The 23,023-nt window shown below is 41.8% G+C and overlaps 1 protein-coding gene across 1 annotated transcript in view; it reads right to left on the bottom strand.

The window, feature by feature from the left end:
* The window catches only part of LOC109897490 (cytosolic carboxypeptidase 6), a 469,989-nt gene that overhangs the window by 247,667 nt on the left and 199,299 nt on the right, over positions 1 to 23,023 (bottom strand). Inside the window, exon 4 of the mRNA XM_031832857.1 lies at positions 11,692 to 11,825. Coding sequence (XP_031688717.1) covers positions 11,692 to 11,825 — 134 coding nt within the window. The remainder of the gene's footprint in view (positions 1 to 11,691; positions 11,826 to 23,023) is intronic.

The following is a 23,023-nucleotide window of genomic DNA, read 5'->3' on the forward strand; positions in this document are numbered from 1 at the left end:
CAGGATACTGGCATTACACAAATATTCACCAGGCTACTGGCATTATACAAATATTCACCAGGATACTGGCATTACACAAATATTCACCAGGATACTGGCATTACACAAATATTCACCAGGATACTGGCATTACACAAATATTCACCAGGATACTGGCATTACACAAATATTCACCAGGATACTGGCATTACACAAATATTCACCAGGATACATACTGGTATTACACAAATATTCACCAGGATACTAGCAGTACATAAATATTCACCAGGCTACTGGCATTACACACATATTCACCAGGCTACTGACATTACACATCTGGCTAAAAGATTACTGTAGCTCTGCTGGAATCACTTTCATAGATAACTTTGATGCCTTCTGGAAACAGAATGACAGAGTCCATCCAAATCATCTTGGCTCCTGTACTCCATCCACGCTTTTCAAGGCTGCATTGAAACAATGACATATCAATGACCAGCTCAGTTAATCCCTACCATTGTGACAATGAGTCATCATAATGCTGCATCAAATGTACATTATCCTAGGGGCGTTGGCAGACACAATGTAAGTAACTTAATTTATGTCCCCCTAATTTCCCTGAATTGTTGATCCTACAGCTATTGTATGCAGTAATCACAGTAATCATGAGCCTATGAACCAGAGTTACACTGTTAGCACTGAGGCGGTGCCCTAGTAGGAAGACCATCAGCTCCAAAATAAATAACATGAGCAAGTCTAATTCTGATAAGCTTTCCATTAAAGCATTAAAAACTGTCACACACTGATCAGTTTCACCTGTCCTCGTTATTGTCTCAACCCCCTCCAGGTGTCGCTTGTTTTCCCCAGTGTATTTATCCATGTGTTTCCTGTCTCTCTGTGCCAGTTCCTGTTTCCAAGTCAACCAGCGTTTTTCCCGTTCTCCTGCTTTTTGCATCTCCTTTTTCTAGTCCTCCCCGTCTTGACCCTTGCTTGTTTCTGGACTTTGTACCCGCCTGCTTGACCAGTCTGCCTGCCATGACCACGAGCCTGCCTGCCACTCTGTACCTCCTGGACTCTGATCTGGTTTTGAACTTTTTGCCTGTCCACAACCATTCTCTTGCCTACCTCTTTGGATTAATAAACATTGTAAGACTCCAACCATCTGCCTCCTGTGTCTGCATTTGGGTCTCGCCTTGTGGACAAGCAACCCAGAAAAGTGCTAAAAATAAACCATATTAACATATGCAGCCTGAGAAACAAGGTCCATGAAGTCAATAACTTGCTTGTAACAGATGACATTCATATTCTGAAACTTACTTAGATAATACCTTTGGTGATACAGTGGTAGCAATACATGGTTATAACATCTACTGAAAAGACAGACATGCCAACGGGGGCGGTGTTGCGGTCTATATTCAGAACCACATTCCTGTAAAGCTTAGAGACGATCTCATGTTAAATACTGTTGAAGTAATATGGTATAGGTTCACCTGCCTCACCTTAAGCCCATTCTTGTGGGAAGCTGCTATAGACCACCAAGTGCTAACAGTCAGTATCTGGATAATATGTGTGAAATGCTTGATAATGTACAGTGCCTTGCGAAAGTATTCGGCCCCCTTGAACTTTGCGACCTTTTGCCACATTTCAGGCTTCAAACATAAAGATATAAAACTATATTTTTATATTTATAAAACTGTATACAAGTGGGACACAATCATGAAGTGGAACGACATTTATTGGATATTTCAAACTTTTTTAACAAATCAAAAACAGAAAAATTGGGCATGCAAAATTATTCAGCCCCCTTAATTTAATACTTTGTAGCGCCACCTTTTGCTGCGATTACAGCTGTAAGTCGCTTGGGGTATGTCTCTATCAGTTTTGCACATCGAGAGACTGACATTTTTTCCCATTCCTCCTTGCAAAACAGCTCGAGCTCAGTGAGGTTGGATGGAGAGCATTTGTGAACAGCAGTTTTCAGTTCTTTCCACAGATTCTCGATTGGATTCAGGTCTGGACTTTGACTTGGCCATTCTAACACCTGGATATGTTTATTTTTGAACCATTCCATTGTAGATTTTGCTTTATGTTTTGGATCATTGTCTTGTTGGAAGACAAATCTCCGTCCCAGTCTCAGGTCTTTTGCAGACTCCATCAGGTTTTCTTCCAGAATGGTCCTGTATTTGGCTCCATCCATCTTCCCATCAATTTTAACCATCTTCCCTGTCCCTGCTGAAGAAAAGCAGGCCCAAACCATGATGCTGCCACCACCATGTTTGACAGTGGGGATGGTGTGTTCAGGGTGATGAGCTGTGTTGCTTTTACGCCAAACATAACGTTTTGCATTGTTGCCAAAAAGTTCAATTTTGGTTTCATCTGACCAGAGCACCTTCTTCCACATGTTTGCTGTGTCTCCCAGGTGGCTTGTGGCAAACTTTAAACGACACTTTTTATGGATATCTTTAAGAAATGTCTTTCTTCTTGCCACTCTTCCATAAAGGCCAGATTTGTGCAATATACGACTGATTGTTGTCCTATGGACAGAGTCTCCCACCTCAGCTGTAGATCTCTGCAGTTCATCCAGAGTTATCATGGGCCTCTTGGCTGCATCTCTGATCAGTCTTCTCCTTGTATGAGCTGAAAGTTTAGAGGGACGGCCAGGTCTTGGTAGATTTGCAGTGGTCTGATACTCCTTCCATTTCAATATTATCGCTTGCACAGTGCTCCTTGGGATGTTTAAAGCTTGGGAAATATTTTTGTATCCAAATCCGGCTTTAAACTTCTTCACAACAGTATCTCGGACCTGCCTGGTGTGTTCCTTGTTCTTCATGATGCTCTCTGCGCTTTTAACGGACCTCTGAGACTATCACAGTGCAGGTGCATTTATACGGAGACTTGATTACACACAGGTGGATTGTATTTATCATCATTAGTCATTTAGGTCAACATTGGATCATTCAGAGATCCTCACTGAACTTCTGGAGAGATTTTGCTGCACTGAAAGTAAAGGGGCTGAATAATTTTGCACGCCCAATTTTTCAGTTTTTGATTTGTTAAAAAAGTTTGAAATATCCAATAAATGTCGTTCCACTTCATGATTGTGTCCCACTTGTTGTTGATTCTTCACAAAAAAATACAGTTTTAGATATTTATGTTTGAAGCCTGAAATGTGGCAAAAGGTCGCAAAGTTCAAGGGGGCCGAATACTTTCGCAAGGCACTGTATGTGATATCAACAGAGAAGTATATTTTCTGGGTGATTTAAATATTGACTGGCTTTCATCAAGCTGCCCACTCAAGAAAAAACGTCAAACTATTACCAGTGCCTGCAACCTGGTTCAGGTTGTCAGTCAACCTACTAGGGTAGTTATAAATAGCACAGGAATGAAATCATCAACGTGTATTGATCACATCTTTACTAATGCTGCAGAAATGTGCTTTAAAGTAGTATCCAAATCCATTGGATGTAGTGATCACAATATAGTCGCCATATCTGGGAAAACTAGAAAAACATTTTGTAATGATTCATATGTTGATGATGTAAAGAATACTTGTTGGTCTGTGGTGTGTAATGAGGAGCAAACCAGACACTGCACTTGACACATTTATGAAATTGCTTATTCCAGTTACTAATAAGCATGCACCCATTAAGAGAATGACTGTAAAAACTGTTAAATCCCCTTGGATTGATGAGGAATCGAACAATTGTATGGTGGAGAGGGATGAGGCAAAAGGTAAGACAAATAAGTTTGGCAGACCAACTGATTGGTAAATGTACTGCAAATTAAGATATCATGTGACTAAACTAAATAAAAAATAAACTATACTATGAAACAAAAATAAATGATATAAAGAATGCCAGTAAAAAGGAAAACTCGGCTCCATCATTCATTGAATCAGATGACTCGTTCATCACAAAACCTACTGATATTGCCAACTACTTTAATTACTTTTGATTGGCAAGACAAGCAGATTTAGGTATGACATGCCAGCAACAAACGCTGACACTATACATCCAAGTATATCTGACCAAATTAGACAAGAATTGTACTTTTGAATTCCACAAAGTCCGTGTGGAAAACATTGTTGTCTTTCAATGACAAGCAACCGGGATCTGACAATCTGGATGGAAAATTGCTAAGGATAATGGCGGACGATATTGCCACATCTTCAATTTAAAAAAAGCCTACTAGAAAGTGTGTGCCCTCAGGCCTGTAGGGAAGCTAAAGTCATTCCGCTACCCAAGAATAGCAAAGCCATTGACGTTTGGCAACTCGAACCTTCAGCTCCCTCCACAGATTTTCTATGGGATTAAGGTCTTGAGACTGGCTAGGCCACTCCAGGACCTTAATGTGCTTCTTCTTGAGCCACTCCTCTGTTGCCTTGGCCGTGTGTTTTGGGTCATTGTCATGCTGGAATACTCATCCACGACCCATTTTCAATGCCCTGGCTGAGGGAAGGAGGTTCTCACCCAAGATTTGACGGTACATGGCCCCGTCCATCGTCCCTTTGATGCGGTGAAGTTGTCCTGTCCCCTTAGCAGAAAAACACCCCCAAAGCATAATGTTTCCACCTCCATGTATGACGGTGGGGATGGGGTTCTTGGGGTCATAGGCAGCATCCCTCCTCCTCTAAACACGGCGAGTTGAGTTGATGCCAAAGAGCTCCATTTTGGTCTCATCTGACCACAACACTTTCACCCAGTTGTCCTCTGAATCATTCAGATATTCATTGGCAAACTTCAGACGGGCATGTATATGTGCTTTCTTGAGCAGGGGGACCTTGCGGGTGCTCCAGGATTTCAGTCCTTCACGGCGTAGTGTGTTACCAATTGTTTCTTGGTGACTATGATCCCAGCTGCCTTGAGATAATTGACAAGATCCTCCCGTGTAGTTCTGGGCTGATTCCTCACCGTTCTCATTATCATTGCAACTCCACGAGGTGAGATCTTGCATGGAGCCCCAGGACGAGGGAGATTGACAGTTCTTCCATTTGCGAATAATCGCAGCAACTGTTGTCACCTTCTCTCCAAGCTGCTTGACGATGGTCTTGTAGCCCATTCCAGCCTTGTGTAGGTCTACAATCTTGTCCCTGACATCCTTGGAGAGCTCTTTGGTCTTGGCCATGGTGGAGAGTTTGGAATCTGATTGATTGATTACTTCTGTGGACAGGTGTCTTTTATACAGGTAACAAACTGAGATTAGGAGCACTCCCTTTAAGAGTGTGCTCCTAATCTCAGCTCGTTACCTGTATAAAAGACACCTGGGAGCCAGAAATCTTTCTGATTGAGAGAGGGTCAAATACTTATTTCCCTCATTAAAATGCAAATCAATTTATAACATTTTTGACATGAGTTTTTCTGGATTTTTGTTGTTGTTATTCTGTCTCTCACTGTTCAAATAAACCTACCATTAAAATTATAGACTGATCATTTCTTTGTCAGTGGGCAAACGTACAAAATCAGCAGGGGATCAAATACTTTTTTCCCTCACTGTAGCACAAAACCGATACAACAGAGCACAGGTACTCACAAGACCAATGGACGTGGGACAATAATCGTCAAGGACAATGGGGAACAGGGCACATATATACACAAACTAATCAGGGGGAATGGGAACCAGGTGTGCGTAATGAGACAAGACAGTCCGGGGTTCGTGGTAATAATAATCAATAATGCCTAGAAGGCCGGTGACGTAGACCTCCATAGCTGGTGAACGGAATGAGCAGCAGTTCCGGGGGGGATCCATGACATCTTGTGGATAAATATTTAAGGGACAGGCACAGCATGAGTACCTCATTATTCTAATACCTTGTTTAAACACATCTTTCAGTAAAACTGTAGAAAGGGATCCTCAGTGGGTTTTTTAAAGACATCTGAAGGAATGAATAAAAACTCTGTGAGCTTACTAAGACCGAACATGGCATTGTTTGTTTGGCCACATGTGGTCTAGATGCTTTTAACAGCTCCTCCATTTGCTTTCCACTATGACAACAAAGCATCTTCTTTTGACAGTCACAGATATGGAATAAATCAAGCAAATTGCAAAGAATTTTAACTACCTGATCAATGCAGGATGGGATAAAGAAGAAAAAGAGAACCAGAGAAGAGAGAGAGGGTGACAGACAGGGAGAAAATAGAGAATAGATTGCTTTTGCTGTATTTATCAGTAGAAAAGTCCCTTTTAACCCAAAAGTTGAAGTCTTTATCTCTCCGCAGGAGCAGTTCTTCCTGGGGCCCCTCATTGCGCTACTGGGGGCTAGGTTGTGTTCCCCTGTGAGAGACAGCATTCCGATTAGAGCCCATTGCCAAGTGCAGGGATCCATCGTGAGCCTGAAGGTGCAGTAATTAGAGGAGAAAAAGCACTGGATTTACACTGTGTTACAGCAAGCAGGTTATGCCAGGTGATAAATGCTAGCGTTGAGGGAGCTGACATACCTGGAGCACCACGTGAGCTGCTGGTCCATTCTGACACCGTCCATCAGTATTAGTTGGATCAGAATGGCGGAGAGATGGGGAGATGTCAGCCGATGTAATGTTTAAGAGCTAGTGAGTTAATGTATTGTGAAAGCCCCTCGGTCATTGTTATCCAAATGGGACTTTTTATTAGAAGCCCTCTCACTTCTTGATATATCTCCCAAGTGAACTTCACTGCTCTGTAGTTAAGTGGATCAAAGCCAATGTACAGCTCATGCGTGGGTGTTTGGAGTCAGCCTGCTCTCAACAGGTCTGTGGGCTTTTTAAAATTCTGCTCATCCACCCTCGAGCTGCATGATGAAGAGCTTGAAGACAATTGAACTGTCCGACTTCTGATCTCTCTGGTTTCCTTCGAGGAATATGGGTTTTCCCTGGGAGGGGGCAGGCTCAAGCTAGGACATAACTCATCTCTTTGCAGTGTGATTCTCTGATTTTACCATTGCAAAACTATCCACCACCAGCCCTAGCAGCAGAAAATCACATATTTTCTAAGACCGAGGTACTTATCTTGGAGCCAAAGCACAGAGATAGAATCTGGCTGAATATTTTTATTCACAGGCAATAAAGAGGTAGGTAAAAAAAAACTGGTAAAAAACCTAGGTGTTATTTTAGATTCTGAACTCAAATTTGAATCACACAATAGGAATGTGACCAAAATAGATTTTTAAAACCTGATGAACATTGCCAAGGTGCGGCTGTTTCTTTCTCAGGCTGATACAGAGAGACTTATTAATGCTTTTATTACAAGCTGGCTTGACTTCTGTAACGCTCCCCTGTCTGGTCTATCCAAGAAAGCCATTGGTCAACTGCAAAACATACAGAATACTGCAGCATGGGTACTGACCAAGGCCAGACGTAGAGCACACATTACACTGGTTTGAAGGTCTCTGCACTGGCTGCCTGTGAGTTTTAGAATTCATTTTAAGATTATTCTATCGGTTTTTAAATCAATTCACGATTGTGCACCTCAATACATGTCAGACATGCTTTTAAGTTATGTACCCAGTACGTCCCTCAGGTCCTCTGGCACTGGTCTTTTAACTATCTAAAAGCCTCGGACCAAGAGGCATGGAGAGGCAGCCTTTAGTTATTATGCCCCCAGCCTCTGGAATAGCCTGCCAGACAACCTGAGGGGTGGGCATAAATATCTGTGGACATAGATATCTTAATCACCTTTTTAGTCGTTCTGTGTTTATTGTTGTTCTTTAATTTTTTTATACTATTATGTTTGTTGTGTAGTTAATATTTACGTTTTTATTTTCATTGTTTTTAATAGTTTTGATGGCTGCCCTTGATCGCCTTATGACAGAGGCTCCTTGATCACGTAACCCTGTTTCCCACGTCAGCCCTGTGCCTCGGCATGTCTGGCAGATGCACCCAGCCCCACGACACCCTCCTGCCCCCACCTCTGCATCCACCACTCTATGACTATTACCGATGACAGCAATCACGTAAACAACCAACGGTTCATATGCAAATTGTACCAGAAACATCAGTTTTGGAATTCTAATGCATAATTCATACAGAGAGTATGTGGTATGCTTAAAAAAAAGTTCAGGTGCTGCAATGTATGACTATTACAATGGCCATCGCAGAGAAAGGCCTTCTAGCAGTCCTCAAACATGTATGTGAATGGTATCAATTAGAGTTGGGCGATATGGACAAAATCCATATTGCAAATTCTTTTTTATTTTTTTTGCAATTAAAACTTAGCACGCACACACACACACACATTCTATTCGACTAAGACATTATTCTTATCTTGTATTATTTCTTATGGTTGTTGCATTGTGGAAAAGGAACCTGCAAGTAAGCTTTTAGTTGGACGGTGTATACAATGTGTATCCCGTAAAATGTATAAAAACTTGAAACTTGAAATGACAATAAATTATTTTGGGTGCCAGAGCCCGGCGATATGGACAAAAAGTTATCACGATAACAATTTTTCTCGATAACAACAAACAACGATAAAGTACAATTACTTTACATTCGCAGCAGGCTCTAGACAATTTTCTTCCAGTGCCAAGTAAGACAACTGAGATGGTAGCCTATGATTCACAAATTAAGCTACTGTACTTCATGTAACTGTCACACCCACCAGGGACATTCTGGACCAAGGCCTCATCGAAGGATTTCCAATGCCGACACCCCGGTCAAACAGGTAGGAAGCCAGGTGGTGCCCCTAGAGAGGGGCGGTACTGTCACACCCTGATCTGTTTCACCTGTCTTTGTGATTGTCTCCACCACCCTCCAGGTGTTGCCCATCTTCCCCATTATCCCCTGTGTATTTATACCTGTGTTCTCTGTTTGTCTGTTGCCAGTTCATTTTGTTTGTCAAGCCTCCCAGCGTTTTCCCCTTGCTCCTGTCTTTTTCTAGTTCCTGTTTTTGACCATTCTGCCTGCCCTGACCCTCAGCCTGCCTGTCGTTCTGTACCTTGTCACACCACCCTGGATTATTGACCTCTGCCTGCCCTGACCCTGTGCCCACCTTCACCCCAGTCTGAGTTCCTGAGCGCTATGGAGCAGGTTTTCATCAAGGATCTCTCTGTACTTTGCTCCATTCATCTTCGCCTTGATCCTGACTAGTCTCCCAGTCCCTGCCACTGAAAAACATCCCCACAGCATGATGCTGCCACCACCATGCTTCACCGTAGGGATGGTGCCAGGTTTCCTCCAGATGTGACGGTTGGCATTCAGGCCAAAGAGTTCAATCTTGACTTCATCAGACCAGAGAATCTTGTTTCTCATGATCTGAGAGTCCTTTAGGTGCCTTTTGGCAAACTCCAAGCGGGCTGTCATGTGCTTTTTACTAAGGAGTGGCTTCCATCTGGCCACTCTACCATAAAATCAAATCAAATGTTATTGGTCACATACACATGGTTAGCAGATGTTAATGTGAGTGTAGCGAAATGCTTGTGCTTCTAGTTCTGACTATGCAGTAATATCTAACAAGTAATCTGACAAATTCACAACAACTACCTTATACACACAAATACACACGAATGTAAAGGGATGAATAGAATATCTACATATAAATATATGGATGAGCGATAGCGTGCGGCATAGGCAAGATGCAGTAGATGGTATAGAATACAGTATATACATATGAGATGAGTAATGTAGGATATGTAAACATTATTCAAGTGGTGTTATTTAAAGTGACTAGTGATACCTTTATTAGGTCCATTTATTTAAGTGGCCAGAGATTTGAGTCTGTATGTTGGCAGCAGCCTCTCAATGTTAGTGGTGGCTGTTTAACAGTCTGATGGCCTTGAGATAGAAGCTGTTTTTCAGTCTTTGGGTCCTAGCTTTGATGCACCTGTACTGACCTCGCCTTCTGGATGATAGCGATGGTGAATAGGCAGTGGCTGGGGTGGTTGTTGTCCTTGATGATCTTTTTTGCCTTCTTGTGACATCGGGTGCTGTAGGTGTCCAAAAAGGACTGATTGGTGGAGTGCTGCAGAGATGGTTCCCCTTCTGGAAGGTTCTCCTATCTCCACAGAGGAACTCTACAGCTCTATCAGATTGACCATCGGGTTCTTGGTCACCTCCCGGACCAAGGCCCTTCTCCCCGATTGCTCAGTTTGGCCGGGTGGCCAGCTCTAGGAAGAGTCTTGGTGGTTCCAAACTTCTTCCAATTAAGAATGATGGAGGCCACTGTGTTCTCTGGGACCTTCAATGCTGCAGATACTTTTTGGTACCCTTCCCCAGATCTGTGCATCGATACAATCTCTGACCACCTACGGACAATTCCTTTGACCTCATGGCTTGTTATTTGCTCTGACATGCACTGTCAACTGTGGGACCTTATATAGAGAGGTGTGTGCCTTTCCAAATCATGTCCAATCAATTGAATATACCACAGGTGGACAACAATCAAGTTGTAGAACCATCTCAAGGATTATCAATGGAAACAGGATGCACCTGAGCTCAATTTCGAGTCTCTTAAAAAAGGGTATGCATACTTATGTAAATAAGGTATTTCTGTTTTTATTGTTAATAAATGACAATACATTTCTAAAAACCTGTTTCTGCTTTGTCATTATGGGGTATTGTGTGTAGATTGATGAGGGAAAAACATTATTGAATACATTTTAGAGTAAATCTGTAACGGGAAAAAGTCAAGGGTTCTGAATACCTTCCGAATGCACTGTTCCCGACTCTGACATTGCTCGTCCTGATATTTCTAAATTCCTTTCTTTACATTTTTGGGATTTGTGTGTATTGTTTTGTATTGTTAGGTATTACTGCACTGTTAATTGATCACTGAATTTTACGAGACCAAAACAATTTGATTTGAAGTGGGTTAAAATCTTCATAGAGGTCATAGAGGATGCACAGGGGCCATGTCAAAATGCTGCATTTTGGCACTTTATTGAATGTCCCATGTCGTCTATATATTAAAGGGCACTTCATTTAATATAAAAGGCTTATAAAATTCTATATTTCTGCACAATGTCTACAAAAAATAGCATAAGTTCGCAAAAGGCACTCATTTCGTGGAACGACCCACAAATCAATGGATTTTAAAAGAATGATGCAAAACTATACATGATCACAGATAAAGTAACATGTTGAGTTAGAGATGAATAGGTACATTATGACTAAGCAGGTCTGTGGAAATACCTAATATAGCTGTTATTTGACACAGAGCAGTGTGACACAGAGGACAGTTTTCAGTTACAGGAGAAAATGAAACCTACGTAGGTCCACGTCTACGACAAAGTGTTACGTATGCAGCTGCTCTCGTCTCAGTTCTAATTATCTAATCAACATCCCTGTCACTGTCCCTCAAACTACCAGGCCATCGCTGTCATGGAAACAGAACATCTCTAGCAACATCTCCAATCTCACAACTTCAAAACACCCTATTTTTAAGGTCTGGAAAACTAAAGATGCACAGGTTGAACAGATAGTTCCAGAGAAATTAGAGGACAACTAAATGATCCACAAGCAAGTAGTACTTTGGACAAATAGAACATCTACAAATCTACCCTCAAGTTCATTGGTATATACGTGTTGAGTGAGATCAACAGCCCCTTTATGCACCTGTTAGATGACTCTGATTCTGACAGTTTTGCTGGATCTAGCTATCTGTTATGGCCTGAGGTTGACTACATGTAGGTTCTCCTATCATAATAAACATGAAGGTTTTAGGTTTAAAGTAAAACCTCAGTTAACATTTGGGTTTAAGCTTTCATCATAAAGATGCTAGGACGATAGGACGCTCCCTTCTAAGGACGTGTTTTTTGGTTTCGTTTTCTTTAAGGTGTGACTGTACCATTTAGGCCGGCTGGTGGACTTCACCACTGGAGACATGCCATCCCTGTACAGGCTCTTGGTCTTGCTGAAGTTGACAATGTTGAAAATCACCCTCTGAAAGAAAAATGTGAACATTGCATTAGCTTGGTAGAATTTGTGAACAAGAAAAAGGGGATGATATGAACGGGTAGAAATATCAGCAATGGACTGAATGAGAAAAGGGGGAACGTTCACGATGTCAACATAACACAGTCAATTGTATATAATGACTGATTATTATGCCTGAATAGAGATGAGAAAGTGTGCTTCAACGCATGATAGCACAACACACTATAAAGTAGAGATGAAAAGACAACAGATAGCGTGGTGAAACGGTGGCCTAGCAGATGATCATGCTGAAACAGGCAGGCTACCATGGGGCCAGCTTGGCTTTAAAACATGAATTCATGGCTAGGTGAGGGATATGTCCTGGGGTCCCACTCCTCCACCAGGATCCTGATTAGGATCAGGGGAGAGGTTTTAATAAATATATAAATAATGACAATAATATTATCATTGTACAGTAAATGAATCCTATTGATGGACCATATCAAATTACCAACTTAGTCCAGGTGGTGGAAGTGAACTGTGTGCTACTGAAATCCTATTACAAACCCCACTCCTCCTCCCCCTCCCTCCTTGCCATCACAGGAGCAGGGATTGTGGCAGGCTGATTCAGACTTAGGTAAAATGACATTTAACTGATGTTCTGACTGGCAGCAGGCTCCTGTACCGTGGAGATAAGACCATCGCTGCTGGCATTTCAATTAAACTTCACTGCCCTGCACATCTGTTGCCAGCCTACTTTCAGCTTTTCCTCAGGCAAATACATCCTCATTTTCTGACTTATATTGGTCCTCTTTCTTCTTTTTCACCAATTCAGATTGTCTTATTTAGTGGCTGTGTCTCATACCTGTAATCTATTTGTTAAGCTTCTTTAACTCCAAGGTGGAGCTCTATACTCCACCAAGGCAGGCAGGCTGCAACAGTCTCTGTTCTTCTGTTAAGACAAGGCAAAGTAGGTGTTTTGGCCACCACATAACGTCACCTGGTGGTCTGATTGTAATAGACCAATGACAATTCATCTTTGATTTCCAAATCCCCTCCTACTATCCCGCCCGGTCAAATTGATGACATGCACAGGAGAGGTAGCTAGGGATTCACGGCCAAAAGCAAGAGAGATTGTGCAGTAGCTGGCTGTAAGGCAGCAATTGTTTCTTTACATTGTTTCTTTGCACTGTCCTCTATCAGAACAATCACTTCAACTGATTTGACAAAAAATATATAATATGTTTCTAAACACCTGAATGAATCGTGAATAACGATGAGTAAGAAAGTTACAGACACACAAATATCATATAACCTCTCACCATCACAATAATGTGAAGTTAGAATTTTTGGAGGGCTATGATATTGGTGCATCTGTAACTATATTCACAATTCATTCAGGATTATTCGTAATCATGGTAGCATCCACAATAATGTAGAAGTGTTTTGAAACATATTATATATACAATACCCGTGCAAAGTTTGGACACACATACTTATTCAAGGGTTTTTCTTTATTTTTACTTTTTTCTGCATTGTAGAATAATAGTGAAGACCTCAAAACTATGAAATAACACATTTGGAATCATGTAGTAACCAAAAAATGTTAAACAAATCAAAATATATTTGAGATTCTTCAAAGTAGCCACCCTTTGCCTTGATGACAGCTTTGCACACTCTTGGCATTCTCTCAAACAGCTTAATGAGGTACTCACCTGAAATGCATTTCAATTAACAGGTGTGCCTTGTTAAAAGTTAATTTGTGGAATTTCTTTCCTTCTTAATGCGTTTCAGCCAATCAGTTGCGTTGTGACAAAGTAGGGGTGGTATACAGAAGATAGCCCTATTTGGTAAAAGACCAAGTCTATATTATGGTAAGACTAAGCAAAGAGAAATGACAGTCCATCATTACTTTAAGACATGAAGGTCAGTCAATCCGGAAAATGTCAAAAACATTGAACGTTTCTTCAAGTGTAGTCACAAAAACCATCAAGCGCTATGATGAAACTGGCTCTCATGAGGACCGTCACAGGAATCAAAGACCCAGAGTTATCTCTGCTGCAGAGGATAAGTTCATTAGAGTTAACTGCACCTCAGATTGCAGCCAAAATACATGCTTCACGGAGTTCAAGTAACAGACACATCTCAACATCCACTGTTCAATGCAGACTGCGTGAATCAGGCCTTCATGGTTGAATTGCTGCAAAGAAACCACTACTAAAGGACACCAATAATAAGAAGAGACTTGCTTGGGCCAAGAAACATGAGTAATGGACATTAAACCGGTGGACATCTGTCCTTTAGTTCCCACCGTGAAGCATGGAGGAGGAAGTGTGATGGTGTGGGGGTGCTTTGCTGGTGACACTGTCAGTGATTTACTTAGAATTCAAGGCACACTTAACCAGCATGGGTACCACAGCATTCTGCAGCGATATGCCATCCCATCTGGTTTGCGCTTAGTGGGACAATAATTTGTTTTTCAACAGGACAATGACTGAAAACACATCTCCAGACTGTGTAAGGGCTATTTGACCAAGAAGGAGAGTGATGGTGCTGCATCAGATGACCTGGCGTCCACAATCCCCCGACCTCAACTCAATTGAGATGGTTTGGGATGAGTTGGACCGCAGAGTGAAGGAAAAGCAGCCAACAGGTGCTCAGCATATGTGGGAACTCCTTCGAGACTGTTGGAAAAGCATTCCAGGTGAAGCACGTTGAGAGAATGCCACGAATGTGCAAAGCTGTCATCAAGGCAAAGGGTGGCTACAAAGAACAAGACATATCTCAGACTGGCCAATAAAAAGTAAAGATTAAGATGGGTAAAAGAAGACAGACACTGAATAGAGGAACTCTGCCAAAAAGGTCGCCTCTTCACTGTTGACGTTGAGACTAGTGTTTTGCAGGTACTATTTGTTGAAGCTGCCAGTTGAGGACTTGTGAGGGGTCTGTTTCTCAACCTAGACACTCTAATGTACATGTCCACTTGCTCAGCTGTGCACCATGGCCTCCCACTCCTCTTTCTATTCTGGTTAGGGCCAGTTTGCGCTGTTCTGTGAAGGGAGTAGTAGTACACAGCGTTGCATGAGATCTTCAGTTTTCTTGGCAATTTCTCACATGGAAAAGACTTCATTTCTCAGAACAAGAATAGACTGACGAGTTCCAGAAGAAAGGTCTTTGTTTCTGGCCATTTTGAACCTGTAACCGAACCCACAAATGCTGATGCTCCAGATACTCAACTAGTCTAAAGAAGGCCAGTTTTATTGCTTCTTTAATCAGAACAACAGTTTTCATCTGTGCTAACATAATTGCAAAAGGGTTTCCTAATGATCAATTAGCCTTTTAAAATGATAAACTTGAATTAACTAACACAACATGCCACTGGAACACAGGAGTGATGGTTGCTGATAATGGGCCTCTGCAAGCCTATGTAGATATTCCCCCCCAAAATCAGCTGTTTCCAGCTACAATAGTCATTTACAACATTAACAATGGCTACACTGTATTTCTGATCAATTTGATGTTGCAAAAACAAGGACATTTCTTAGTTACCCCAAACTTTTGAACGGTAGTGTATATTTATTTCTTTACAATAAAAGTGACTCCATTATACACCATTCATTTCCATTAGGCACAAAATAATCTGAAACCCAACGAAAACAAACCGGCAACTGCATCCAACAAATTTGTTGAGTCACAAGCTTGATGTAGACATTGCGTACTAAAATACCCTCACATTAAAGCTGACAGTGTGCATTTTAACCTCATAGTCGTTCTTTAATTTAAAATGCAACCTTTTGGAGTATAAAGCCAAAAGAAGAGAAAATTGACAACAAAGTCAACAACATTGTAGTTACTCAACAATACTAACCTAATTGACAAAGTGGAATCATGTTTTTCGAATTTTTGAAAAATTAATACATTTATAGTTGATATGTCTTGAGTCAATAATTATTCAACCCCTTTGTTATAGCAAGCCTAAATAAGTTCAGGAGTCAAGGCTTGCTTAACAAGTTACGTAATAAGTTGCATGGACTCACTCTGTGTGCAATAATAGTGTTTAACATGATTTTTGAATGACTACCTCATCTCTGTACCTCACACATACAATTATCTGTAAGGTCCCTCAGTTGAGTAGTGAATTTCAAACACAGATTCAACCATAAAGATCAGGGAGGTTTTTCCAAGTTATTAATTACACTTTGGATGGTTTATCAATACACAGTCACAACAAAGATACAGGCGTCCTTCCTAAATCAGTTGCCATGGAGGAAGGAAACAGCTCAGGGATTTCACCATGAGGCCATTTTATTTATATATTTTTAATTTTTTAATTTAACCTTTATTTAACTAGGCAAGTCAGTAAAAAACAAACTCTTATTTACAATTACGGCCTACACAGGCCAAATCCGGACGAAGCTGGGTCAATTGTGCACCGCACTTTGGGACTCCCAATCACGGCCGGTTGTGATACAGCCTGGATTTGAACCAGGGTGTCTGTAGTGATCCCTCTAGCACTGAGATGCAGTGCCTTAGACCGCCACTTGGGAGTAATGGTGACTTTAAAACAGTTACAGAGTTGAATGGCTGTTAAAGGAGAAAACTGAGGCTGGATAAACAACATTGAAGTTACTCTACAATACTAACCTAAGTGACAGAGTGAAAAGAAGGAAGCCTGTACAGAATACACATTTTCCAAAACATGCATCCTGCTTGCAATAAGGCACTGAAGTAAAACTGCAAAAAAGGTGGAAATTAACTTTATGTCCTGGGTACAAAGCCTTATGTTTGGGGCAAATCCAACACATCACTGAGTACCACTCATCGGATTTTCAAGCTAACAGATAGATAGATAGATAGATAGCTTCTTTGATTTCAGATCATGAAACATGGGACCAACACTTTCTTTACATGTTGCGTTTATATTTTTGTTCAGTATAAAACACTAATGCACTGAGTATAGCTGCTCTTTCCATGACAGACTGACCAGGTGAATCCAGGTGAAAGCTATGGTCCCTTATTGATGTCACCTGTTAAATTCACTTCAATCAGTGTAGATGTGTGCCATTCAGAGAGTGAATGGGCAAGAAAAAATATTTAAGTGCCCTTTGAACAGGGTATGGTAGTAGGTGTCAGGCGGTTTGAGTGTGTCAAGAACTGCAATGCTGCTGGGTTTTTCATGCTCAAGTTTCCCGTGTACATCAAGAATGGTCCACCACCCAAAGAACCAACTTCACACAACTGTGGGAACCATAGGAGTAAACATAAACAAACACCATCCCTGTGGAATGCTTTCGACACCTTGTAGTGCCCATCCCCCAAACGAATTGTGGCTTTTCTGAGGGCAAAAGGGGGTGCAACTCAAAATTAGGAAGGTGTTCACCCATGACTATACCCATGGCCATGCATGCCTCCAACTCAATCATCAAGTTTGCAGACGACACTACAGTGGTAGAGTCTGGAGAAGGTGCAGCAGCGCCTCTTCAACCTCAGGAGGCTGAAGAAATGTGGCTTGTCACCAAAAATACTCACAAACTTTTACAGATGCACAATCGAGAGCATCCTGTCGGGCTGTATCACCACCTGGTATGGCAACTGGGTAGTGAGGTCTGCACAACTCATCACCGGGGGCAAACTACCTGCCCTCCAGGACACCTACACAACCCGATGTCACAGGAAGGCAAAAAGATCATCAAGGACAACAACCACCCGAGCCACTACCTGTTCACCCCGCAATCATCCAGAAGGCGAGGTCAGTACATCAAAACTGGGACCGAGAGACTGAAAAACAGCTTCTATCTAAAGGCCATCAGACTGTTAAACAGCCATCACTAACATTGAGTGGCTGCTGCCAACAAACTGACTAAAATCTCTAGCCACCGTAATAATTAAAAATTTGATGTAATAAATGTATCACTAGTCACTTTAAACAATGCCACATTATAAAATGTTTATATACCCTACATTACTCATCTCATATGTATATACTGTACTTTATACCATCTACTGCATCTTGCCTATGCCGTTCGGCCATCGCTCATTCATATACACTGCTCAAAAAAATAAAGGGAACACTTAAACAACACAATGTAACTCCAAGTCAATCACACTTCTGTGAAATCAAACTGTCCACTTAGGAAGCAACACTGATTGAAAATAAATGTCACATGCTGTTGTGCAAATGGAATAGACAACAGGTGGAAATTATAGGCAATTAGCAAGACACCCCCAATAAGGAGTGGTTTTGCAGGTGGTGACCACAGACCACTTCTCAGTTCCTATGCTTCCTGGCTGATGTTTTGGTCACTTTTGAATGCTGGCGGTGCTTTCACTCTAGTGGTAGCATGAGAAGTAGTGCAGCTCATCCAGGATGATACATCAATGCGAGCTGCGGCAAGAAGGTTTGCTGTGTCTGTCAGCGTAGTGTCCAGAGCATAGAGGTGCTACCAGGAGACAGGCCAGTACATCAGGGGACGTGGAGGAGGCCGTAGGAGGGCAACAACCAGCAGCAGGACCGCTACCTCTGCCTTTGTGCAAGGAGAAGCACTGCCAGAGCCCTGCAAAATGACCTCCAGCAGGCCACAAATGTGCATGTGTCTGCTCAAACGGTCAGAAACAGACTCCATGAGGGTGGTATGAGGGCCCGACGTCCACAGGTGGGGGTTGTGCTTACAGCCCAACACCGTGCAGGACGTTTGGCATTTGCCAGAGAACACCAAGATTGGCAAATTCACCACTGGCGCCCTGTGCTCTTCACAGATGAAAGCAGGTTCACACTGAGCACATGTGACAGACGTGACAGAGTCTGGAGACGCCGTGGAGAACGTTCTGCTGCCTGCAACATCCTCCAGCATGACCGGTTTGGCGGTGGGTCAGTCATGGTGTGGGGTGGCATTTCTTTGGGGAGCCGCACAGCCCTCCATGTGCTCGCCAGAGGTAGCCTGACTGCAATTAGGTACCGAGATGAGATCCTCAGACCCCTTGTGAGACCATATGCTGGTGCGGTTGGCCCTGGGTTCCTCCTAATGCAAGACAATGCTAGACCTCATGTGGCTGGAGTGTGTCAGCAGTTCCTGCAAGAGGAAGGCATTGATGCTATGGACTGGCCCGCCCGTTCCCCAGACCTGAATCCAATTGAGCACATCTGGCAATCATGTCTCGCTCCATCCAGCAACGCCACGTTGCACCACAGACTGTCCAGGAGTTGGCGGATGCTTTAGTCCAGGTCTGGGAGGAGATCCCTCAGGAGACCATCTGCCACCTCATCAGGAGCATGCTAACCATGTGTATGTGACCAATAAAATTTGATTTGATTTGATTAGCTGAGTATTCAACCCCCTGTTAGAATCACCTTTGGCAGAGATTACAGCTCTGAGTCTTTCTGGGTAAGTCTCTAAGAGCGTTGACCACATGGATTGTACCATATTTGAACATTATTATTTATATAATTCTTCAAGCTCTGTCAAGTTAGTTGTTGATCATTGCTAGACAGCCATTTTCAAGTCTTGCCATAGATTTGCAGGCCAAATTAAGTCAAAACTGAGACTAGGACACTCAGGATCATTTCATGTCATCTTGGTAAGCAACTCCAGTGTATACTGAACAAAAATATAAACACAACATGGAACAATTTCAATGATTTTTCTGAGTTACACTACATATAAGGAAATAAGTCAATTGAAATTAATTAATCAGGGCCTTATCTATGGATTTCACATTACTGGGCAGGGGTGCAGCCAGGCCCAGGCAATCAGAATGATTTCCCTCCCAAAAAGGGCAGTATTACAGACAGAAATACTATACAGTTTAATCAGATGTCCGGTTGGCTGGTCTGAGACGATCCGCAGGTGAAGAAGCCTGAAGTGGAGGCTGGCGTGGTTACACGTGGTCTGCGGTTGTGAGGCTGGTTGGACGTACTGTCAAATTCTATAAACGACATTGGAGGCGGCTTATGGTAGAGAAATTAACATGAAATTATATGGCAACAGCCCTGATGGACATTCCTGCAGTCAGCATACCTATTGCACTCTCCCTCAAAACTTGAGACATCTGTGGCATTGTGTTGTGTGACAAAACTGCACATTTTAGAGCAGCCTTTTATTGTCCCCAGCACAAGCTGAACCTTTGTAATGATCATGCTGATCAGCTTCTTGATATCCCACACCTGTCAGGTGGATGGATTATCTTGGCAAAGGAGAAATGCTCACTAACAGGTTAGTAAACCAATTTGTGCACAACATTTTGTGAGAAATAGGTTTTTGTGCGTATGGAAAATTTCTGGCATCATTTATTTCAGCTCATGAAGCATTTGACCAACACTTTACACGTTGCGTTAATATTTTTGTTCAGTATATTTTCATTTATTTTTGTGTATTTTGTGTAGATCGTTGACAAAAAACTACAATTATATGTCACGTCAGTGTCCTTAGTAGCTAACTCCCCAACCTAGGGAAAGTACAGTTTTATGCTGCAAAGTTGTGGGAGGCAACTGGCTCGCCTAATTTGCTCACCTAATTTGAAAAGGGAGTCGTAAGAGAAGCTCTGGGTAAAATAAAAGTGTCACTAAGTTCATAAAACTGTGGTTACGTGCGTAACCTCTGAAAACCTAAATGTGGTTGTGTTTTCTGTTTTTCTCCTGCAAATATGTCTCTAACTTTTGAACGGTTGGAGCTATAAGCTGTTCCTGAAAGATAACATTTGCAGGAACATGAATACGATGCACACAAGCTGCGCAGGACTCGTTAGAACAGAGCGTGGACAGGACCAGGCATAATCAGACTAGTGCCACATCACTGAAAGCAATGTCAATTATGTTATTTTCTACACAGAAGATTATTGCCTGGTGATCTTATGATTCATTTCCAATACCTTTCAGAATCATTTCAGTGACTTCAAACCATACTTCCTTCAGATTGACATACTATCAAAGTACAGTCAGACTTATTTGTAATAGACTATCATAGCCCCAAATAAAAAAGTGAACATTAGCTGTTGATTGAGTTACTATCATGCCACAAGGCGAGACCCAGTTGCGAGGAGGCAGATGGTCTTACAATGTTTATTAATCCAAAGGGGTAGGCAAGAGAATGGTTGTGGACAGGCAAAAAGTTCAAAACCAGATCAGAGTCCAGGAGGTAGAGAGTGGCAGGCAGGCTCGTGGTCATGGCAGGCAGACTGGTCAGGCAGGCGGGTACAAAGTCCAGAAACAAGCAAGGGTCAAAACGGGGAGGACTAGAAAAAGGAGATGCAAAAAGCAGGAGAACGGGAAAAACGCTGGTTGACCTGGAAACATACAAGAGGAACTGGCACAGAGACAGGAAATACACTGGGGAAAACAAGCATCACCTGGAGGGGGTTGAGACAATAACGAAGACAGGTGAAACTGATCAGGGTGTGACAGTTTTTAATGCTTTAATGGGAAGCTTATCAGAATTATACTTGCTCATGTAATTTACTAGGGCACACCGCCTCAGTGCTAACAGTGTAACTCTGGTTCATAGGCGCATGATTACTGTGATTACTGCACACAATAGCTGTAGGATCAATAGAGGTTTTCAGGGAAATAAATTAAGTTACGTACATTGTGTCTGCCAATGCCCTAGGATAATGTACATTTGATGCTGCATTATGATGACTCATTGTCACAATGGTAGGGATTAACTGAGCTCGTCTTGGGTCATTGATAAGTCATTGTTTCAATGCAGCCTTGAAACGCGTGGACAGAGTCCAGGAGCCAAGATGATTTTGGTGGACTCCATCATTCTGTTTCCAGAAGGTGTCAAAGTTATCTATGAAAGTGATTCCAGCAGAGTTGGAATGTCAGTAGCCTGGTGAATATTTGTGTAATGCCAGTATCCTGGTGAATATGTGTGTAATGCCAGTATCCTGGTGAATATTAATGTAATGCCAGTATCCTGGTGAATATGTGTGTAATGCCAGTATCCTGGTGAATATTTGTGTAATGCCAGTATCCTGGTGAATATGTGTGTAATGCCAGTATCCTGGTGAATATGTGTGTAATGCCAGTATCCTGGTGAATATTAATGTAATGCCAGTAGCCTGGTGTATATTTGTGTAATGTCAGTATCCTGGTGAATATGTGTGTAATGCCAGTATCCTGGTGAATATGTGTGTAATGCCAGTATCCTGGTGAATATTAATGTAATGCCAGTATCCTGGTGAATATTAATGTAATGCCAGTATCCTGGTGAATATTAATGTAATGTCAGTATCCTGGTGAATATTAATGTAATGCCAGTAGCCTGGTGAATATTAATGTAATGCCAGTAGCCTGGTGTATATTTGTGTAATGTCAGTATCCTGGTGAATATGTGTGTAATGCCAGTATCCTGGTGAATATGTGTGTAATGCCAGTATCCTGGTGAATATTAATGTAATGCCAGTATCCTGGTGAATATTAATGTAATGCCAGTATCCTGGTGAATATGTGTGTAATGCCAGTATCCTGGTGAATATGTGTGTAATGCCAGTATCCTGGTGAATATTAATGTAATGCCAGTAGCCTGGTGTATATTTGTGTAATGTCAGTATCCTGGTGAATATGTGTGTAATGCCAGTATCCTGGTGAATATGTGTGTAATGCCAGTATCCTGGTGAATATTAATGTAATGCCAGTGTCCTGGTGAATATTAATGTAATGCCAGTATCCTGGTGAATATTAATGTAATGTCAGTATCCTGGTGAATATTAATGTAATGCCAGTAGCCTGGTGAATATTAATGTAATGCCAGTAGCCTGGTGAATATGTGTGTAATGCCAGTATCCTGGTGAATATTAATGTAATGCCAGTAGCCTGGTGAATATTAATGTAATGCCAGTATCCTGGTGAATATTAATGTAATGCCAGTATCCTGGTGAATATTAATGTAATGCCAGTAGCCTGGTGAATATTAATGTAATGCCAGTAGCCTTGTGAATATTCATGTAATGCCAGTAGCTTGGTGAATATTAATGTAATGCCAGTATCCTGGTGAATATTAATGTAATGCCAGTAGCCTGGTGAATATTAATGTAATGCCAGTAGCCTGGTGAATATTAATGTAATGCCAGTAGCCTGGTGAATATTAATGTAATGCCAGTAGCCTGGTGAATATGTGTGTAATGCCAGTAGCCTGGTGAATATTAATGTAATGCCAGTAGCCTGGTGAATATTAATGTAATGCCAGTAGCCTGGTGAATATTAATGTAATGCCAGTATCCTGGTGTAT

This window comes from Oncorhynchus kisutch, linkage group LG10, assembly GCF_002021735.2.
Source record: "Oncorhynchus kisutch isolate 150728-3 linkage group LG10, Okis_V2, whole genome shotgun sequence".
NCBI classification, from domain to species: domain Eukaryota; kingdom Metazoa; phylum Chordata; class Actinopteri; order Salmoniformes; family Salmonidae; genus Oncorhynchus; species Oncorhynchus kisutch.